Source organism: Megascapheus bottae, chromosome 31 (assembly GCF_031878675.1).
Source record: "Megascapheus bottae isolate mThoBot1 chromosome 31, mThoBot2.hap1, whole genome shotgun sequence".
In the NCBI taxonomy this organism is placed as follows: Eukaryota; Metazoa; Chordata; class Mammalia; order Rodentia; family Geomyidae; genus Megascapheus; species Megascapheus bottae.
Genome location: NC_143539.1, coordinates 2,499,360 through 2,506,357, shown reverse-complemented (window position 1 = coordinate 2,506,357; position 6,998 = coordinate 2,499,360). Strand labels below are relative to the sequence as shown.

The 6,998-nt window shown below is 54.8% G+C and overlaps 1 protein-coding gene across 1 annotated transcript; it reads right to left on the bottom strand.

Annotated features, from left to right (window-relative positions):
- Window positions 1-1,436: 1,436 nt before the first annotated feature.
- Window positions 1,437-6,253, bottom strand: Rras (RAS related). The gene is made up of 6 exons (XM_090322464.1): window positions 6,060-6,253; window positions 3,786-3,873; window positions 3,585-3,687; window positions 3,372-3,480; window positions 1,865-1,983; window positions 1,437-1,787 (listed from the first exon to the last, which is right to left on the bottom strand). The coding sequence occupies exons 1-6, from the start codon at window positions 6,210-6,212 to the stop codon at window positions 1,703-1,705; spliced, it is 657 nt and encodes a 218-aa protein (XP_090178590.1). The 5' UTR covers window positions 6,213-6,253; the 3' UTR covers window positions 1,437-1,702.
- Between the last annotated feature and the right edge of the window lie 745 nt (window positions 6,254-6,998).

The following is a 6,998-nucleotide window of genomic DNA, read 5'->3' as shown; positions in this document are numbered from 1 at the left end:
GGGGCAAGCTGTAACTTGTCAGTTCCTCAGTGTGTATCTGGAAGAAACAGGGTGTCCCAGCCAAGAATGCAACCCCGCTTCGCAGTGTAGGAAAGGGGATTTTGGTGGGGTTAGGGGTGGCGGGGGGAGGGGCCCTTAGGGAAATATTAGTGTAGGGCGCCCCCAGGTGGGGCTCGGGTAGAAGAAAAGCGTTGTCTCTTCTTTCATGCCTGCGTTCCCCCCCCCCCCCCCCCGCCCCACTGTGGGCAGTGCCAGGCCCCTTCTCAGTTGGGAGTGGGGGGGCATGTAGCACAATACATTTGAGTTGGGTTTCTTCCCAGGGCGGAAGGTTGAACCCTAGCCAAGTGTTCTCTGATAATGAAAACCGGAAAGGGATAATGTGTTTATCTGGAACACAGATAGACATGGTTTGGGGACAGAACAGACTGCAGGGCCCTGGGCACTAACCCTGAGTACCTAGTGCAAATCGTGTGCTTCCTGAATTCCCAGGACCACTCTTCACCCACGCTAAGCAATTTTTCACCCCATTTTCAGTCTGGGTTTGAATCCAGGCAGCCAGCTACTGCCAGGGCCATACACAAACATACACAAATGAAGACATAGGGGTGTACAGAGATTTTTTTTTATGCCAGTCCTCAGGACCTCAGTGCTGTTCTTGAGCTTTAGTGCCCAAGGCTTGCATCCTACCACTTGAGCCACAGAACTACTGGCTTTCTTGGTGTTCAACTGGAAATAAGAGTCACACGCACCTAGACTTTCCTCGCTCTGGTTGGCTTCGAATCGTGACCCTTAGATCTCAACCTTCTGAGTAGCTGGGGTAACGGGTGTGAGCCACTGGCATCTGATGTGTGCAAAGATCTTTGATGACAGGCATCTGCCGTGGGCCTCAGTTTCACGGCAGAGGGGTCCCCACATTTCTCCCTCCCCCAATCCAGGAAAGGAGCTGCTTAAATTCCATTGTCAACATATTGGAAATTTTCTAGAACCAAACAACATAGCGCTGCTTGGTTACCATGCCACCCAGCCATGAGGCTTCACTATACATTGGAGATGGGAAGGGTAAAGTAGCAGTGGCCCGTCTCCAGGGTTCTGGAACCTTCCAGAACAGCTTTGTCATATCACATCCTTTGCAGTGATAGGGATGTTATATGTTAGCCTTACCCATTAAGATAGCTACAACCATGGTTCACTACTGATTTCTGAAGATACTTTCCATAGTCTCAAGTAATTGGAAGGTTTGTGTTGTTTTTGTCAGTTGTGAGGCTTGAACTCAGGACCTGGGCACTGTCGGTTCATTGCAAGATACCAGTCTCACAAACTTTTCTACCTGGGCTGGCATTGAACCATGATCCTTAGATCTCAGGCTCCTGAATAACTAGGATTAGAAGTGTAAGTGGTACCAGCTCCGTTCCCTTTTTTTTTTTTTTACACCTTGATATTGGCAGTGATGTTTATTTTTTTTCTAAAAGAAGATATAGATATATATAGATATATACAGCAGTGGCTGGAAACCCCACAACCACACCAGGGGCTTGGTGGGGACAGAGGCATTGGCAGAAGGCACACAGTGGCAATATAAAGGTGGGGTGTGTATCCTGGAGAGACCAGAGGGAGAAACTGAGGCTCAGGCAGGGCCTCAGGCCACACAGCAAGAAGGGCTGCAGCTGGTCCCAAGGGCTGGTGCTGGTAGCTTCTTGCTTGGCTAAAGCAGGACACAGGGACAGCCTCCATTCTTCTTCCTGGGGGCACTGGGGGGGCTGGGGGGCAGCTCTTGCTCCTGGTATTTTCTGTGGGGAGAAGCTGGTGAGTCTAAGCTGGAGGGGTTTGGGGGAGCAATATCCTAGAAAGGGGGGACCTGGCTCACCGGACAGCCCGCACCAGCTGCTCAAAGGCCTGGTCCACATTGAGTCGCAATTTGGCAGAGGCCTCAAAGTAGGCCACGTGGTTGGTGGCGCTGAAGGTCAGTGCTTCTGATCTGAGGACCTGAAGAAAAGGCGGGGGACACAGGAGACTCAGGTCTTTATTCTCAGCATAACTCTAGCTAGAAAAGGCCAGAAGCATGCTCTGGGAGTCCCCTCCTTCCTCCCCCCCCACCCTAGTTCTGGAGCTTAAACTTGGGGCCTGGATACTGCCCCTGAAATGTTTTGGTTTTTTTGTGGGTCATGGGGTTTGATCTTGGCCTGGGCGCTGTCCCTGAGCTCTTCATTTCAAGGCTACCGCCCTACCCTTGAGCCAAGCCCCACTTCCAGTTTTCTGGTGATTAATTGGAGATAAGAGTCTCAGGTCCCATTGTGCCTGGGCTAAGGCTTTGAACCTTGATCCTCAGATCTCAGCCTCACAAGTAGCTAGGATTACAGATGTGAGCTACCACTGTGTCCGGCTAGTCCTGAAATGTTTTGTTCAAGGCTAGCATTCTGCCATTCAATGCACAGCACCCCTTCTAGCTTTTTGATTGTTAGAGATAAGGGCCTCATGGACTTTCCTGCCTGGATTAATTCTGAACCACGATCCTCACGTTTCAGCTGCTTAATGAGCTAGGCATGAACTGGTGCCTGGCCATACTATAAACTCTTTGCCTGGGGCTTGAGGGAAAGTTCTAGAAAGTTCATGGGTAGATGACCATTTTTGTAAGAAGGAATTGGAAGCTTTGTTTTGATTGTGTTTTATCGGTTTTTGGGGCTTGAACTCAGTGTCTGGGTGATATCCCTGAGTTCTTTTGCTCAAGGCTACCACTTTGAGCCACAGGTCTATTTCTGATTTTTTTTTACCAGTCTCAGGACTTGAACTCAAGGCCTGAGCACTGTCCTTGGGATTTCTCAAGGCGAGAGTTCTACCACTTGAGCCATCGCACCATTTCTGGATTTTTGTATGTATGTAGTAACAAGGAATCAAACCTGGGTCTTCGTGCGTGCTAGACAAGCCCTCTACCACAAAGGCCAAACTCTCTGGCCTATTTCTGACTTTTGAGTGGTTCGTTGAGTCTCCCAGGGACTTTTCTGCCGCGGCTGGCTTCGAACCACGATCCTCCTGCCTCAGTGTCCTGAGTAACTAGGACTCAAGCCACTGGTGCCTGGCTGAGCTGGAAGTTCTTTTGGGGCTGGCATGGGGGGAACAAAAGCATATTTTTAGGTAAGGAGAGCTCTGATTTGGGCTTCACGTAAAAGATGACCTCTGTGCACCAACCATGTCATTTGTGGGTACACACAAGTGAGGGGAGCTGGAGAGGAGGGGAAGATTCAGAACGGGCACTGTTCACGTTGGGGGTCACATATCCAATTGAGGAGCGAGGAAACGGATCCAGAGGAGGATGCCTAGAGGAGCCTCAGCATGGGTGCCAGATGGGGTCCCCAGGGGAAGTGGGCAACCCAAACCTGCCGCTGTGACTCCAAATCTGCCTTGTTTCCCACCAGCACCACGGGGAAGTCATCCCGGTCCTTCACCCGGAGGATCTGTGTGAACAACTTGCTCACCTCGTTGAAACTGAGAGAAAAGTCCCAGGCATAAGCCCTGGGGGCATCGCCCCGGGGCCCCCCCCCCCGTGCCCTCCCCCTCCCCCAGAGGGGGCACTGTTAGTTCCTTGGCACCTCTGCCGGTCGTTAATGGCAAACACAAGCAGGAAACCATGGCCAGCACGCATGTACTGTTCTCGCATGGCCCCGAACTCCTCCTGGCCCGCTGTGTCCAGGACTGTGGAGACAGAGATGGGGGTTATGGGGATGAGGATTCCCTGCCCACCTCAGCACCCTCAGAAGCCCTGACCCCTTTCCACTCCTAGCCGCCATTACTGTCCAGCCGAGCAGGAAGGCCATCCACCGTGCAGATCTTCGTGTAGGAGTCCTCGATGGTGGGGTCGTAGTCAGACACAAAGTAGGACTGGAATGGAGAGAGGTCACTGTTAGTGGAGCACTTTGTAAAGATGAAGCCAGCCTCACCCTGTTGTTTCTTCTCTCTGTCCCTTTACACACACTTTCTGTCCTCGGCTCCCTTTTCCCTACATCTTCAGTCCCGTCCTCTCTGCCCTTTGCTTCTCTGAGCTTTTTGTCCCACTAGGAAGAGAGGGATGTGGAGCCAGTGACTCAGGCTTGTAAACCTAGCTACTCAGGAAGCTGAGATTTGAGGATGGAGGTTGAAGCCACTCGGAACAGGAAACTCTGTGGGACTCTTATCTCCAATTAACCACCAAAAAGCCCAACATGGAAATGTAGCACAAGCAAAGAAAGCTAAGCAACAGTGCTCAGGCCCTGAGCTCAACCCCTAGAACCCACTCTCCACAACACCCAACCCACACACTTAAAGACAGCACTACAGCTGGGCACAGTGGCTCACGCCTGTCATCCTAGCTGCTCGGGAGGCTGAGATCTGAGGATCATGGTTCTAAGCCAGCCTGGGCACTAAAGACCGTGAGACTCTTATCTCCAATTAACCAACAGAAAACCAGAAGTGGGGCTGTGGCTCAAGGGGTAGGGCGATAGCCTTGATCTGAAGAGGTCCAGGACAAGTTCAAGCCCCAAGACGGACCAGAAAAAAACCCCAAAACAAAACCCACAAAACAGCACTACACCGATTCTTGTGAGACAGGACATCTTTGTCGCTGAACATTGCTCATATTGCTTGGCTTAGAGATCAGCTTTGCTTAGCGATTGGCTCTTGGGAGCCACTGCTCAGAGTACCTGCCCCTAGCCTCTTCTCACTCCCTTTTCTCCTCCCTCTCCTCTCCCTCCTCCCCTTTGCCCTCCTCCCCCAGAGGCCTCCTTCAGTGTCTCCTCCCAGGGGAAGGTCCCGGTTCCAATCCAACCGCCAAGAGGCTGCCCCACCCTCCCCTCGGCCCCTCCCTTCCTGCCTGGGTCTCGCAGTGTCTGGCCAGGACTCTGGCCAGCCCTGGGTCAGCTTTTGAGCGCAGGAGGCCCAGGATTGCGGCCTAACTCCACGCAGCAGGGCTCCCTGTCTACACTGGCTGGCGATTGCTGCGCGTCTCTTGGAGGGTCTGCAGCCCAGGGGCTTCTGTGGTGCCCTCTAGAGCGCACACAGCTTTCTAGGGTTCCTCTGACATCCGAAGGGTGTCCTTTGGGAATGGGGTGGAGGTTTCCTGAGCAGGGCTGAGTATTTCGGGAGAAGTGACTTGGCAGCCAGGTCTCAGCTCTGTATCCTGTCAGCCGGGGGGTGCTGAGGAAGTGCTGGGTCTGAAGGGAGGAGGGTGAAAAGACCAGATTCTAGGCCGGGCTAGGAGCAGAGAGGGGGCCTAGGGGCGTGGTTTTCCAGCACATCCCGGGAGGCTAAAGGGTGAGATCTGGGGACCCGCCTGGAACCACTTGACAAATCTTCCCGGTGCTCTTACAGGTCTTGAGAAATTGCTTAAGGAACAGATTCCCCCCACCCCCGACCATGAGGAGTGAAAAAAACCTGGGGGGCTCTTTTCATGCTGAAGTGGAGCTGCCCAAGATTCTCAGAGGGATTCGGGTATTAGAATAGAGGAAACCCAAGTCGGAGGAGTCAACTATTTCTTGGGGATGGGGTGTGATGGGCTGAGGTTGGGTGGAGGGGCCCGAGGTTTGGCCCCAGGACTGGGGTAAGGGCCAGGTTTTGGAGTTTTCTGAAATGGCTCAATGGCAGGATTTTTTTCTTTTTAAATCAGATTGTAAGGGGGGAGAATCCTTTTTGAGAAAGGGTAGCGGGTGTCTCTCCTAATCAGGGTGGGGTGGCTCCAGAAGAACCCGGGGCCAAGAAGAACACAACGATTCCTAGATTCTGGGGGAATGGACCCTGGAGGCACCAAGAATCCTGTCTGGAAAATCACAGCTGCGATTTGGGGGTGATGGGTTCCGGGGTTGGGAGACTCCCCGGGAGTGAGGCGTCTGATGGGGGAGCGACGGCTCTGTCCCAGGGTGGTCCTGGGAGGTGCCCGGGACCGGGTCAGGGGACGGGGGGCGGGATGGTGAGTCTCAAGGCATCTTTTAAGCCTAAAGGGCCTCCTAGGAGGTCAAAGGGGAGTCGTCTCGGGGACCCCCCCAAAGGGCGTGCGTTTGGGTCTGGAGGACACCCTCCCGGGGTGGGCCCACTACCTGGATGAACTGGATGGTCAGCGCGCTCTTGCCCACGCCTCCGCCGCCTACGACCACCAACTTGTGTGTCTCGCTGGGCGGGGGGTCCCCGGGTCCCGGTCCCCCGCCCCGGGGCCGCCCCCGCCCAGTCCCGGACGCCGCCCCGCTGCTCATGTCGCCGCCGCTGCTGCCGCCTCTGCTACCGCCTTTGGGGGAGCCGGGCGGGACCTAGAGGCGGGCTATGCTAATGAGGCTACTGCGTATTCATGAGTCCCGACCACGAGAGTTCCCATCTCAGGACGCTGAGGGGCGGGGCGAGGCCGAGCAGAGGGCGGAGCTGCGGGAGCTTTAAGGGCTGGAGAGTCGGGGGGAATTCCGAGTGGGCGGGCGTATGCTAATGAGGGACCTGTGTTCACCCTAAACTGCGCCACGCGCTCTCGGGGGGCGGGGCGTGTGTGGGCGGGGTTATGCTAACGAGGGTTCATTCTTTTGGCCGATGGGCTAAGAAAAGCTTCGGGGGTGGGGCTATGCAAATAAGGACGTCCTGAACCAGTTTCTCCCAGGTCTTCTGATGGGCGGAGTTCACCGACTCGCGAGTGGCCGTATATAGGGCGCTCTGGGGAAAGAGGAGGTCTTAAGAGCGAAGCTCACCGCTGTCCTGGGATTTTAGCCAAGTGCGCGAACCGAGAGTCTGGGCTAGAAGCTAGTCTCCGCCCGCTAAGGGACCCAGGCTTCCGGTTCCCTCAGTCCCAGCCCAACGGTAGACAGACTAGGAGGGGAGCTGGGGCCCGGGAGGGGGACGAGCCGGCTAACGGCGCTGGGAGGGGCCGTGAGATCACTGCATTCTTCATCCATGAGCCAGCTCGCCCAAGTCGGGATAGCCGGGTCACGTAGGGCCTAAAGCCAGGATTTCTGGTGTTTGGAGGTGGAAGCTGCTGGCCTAGACATCTGGCTTCCCAG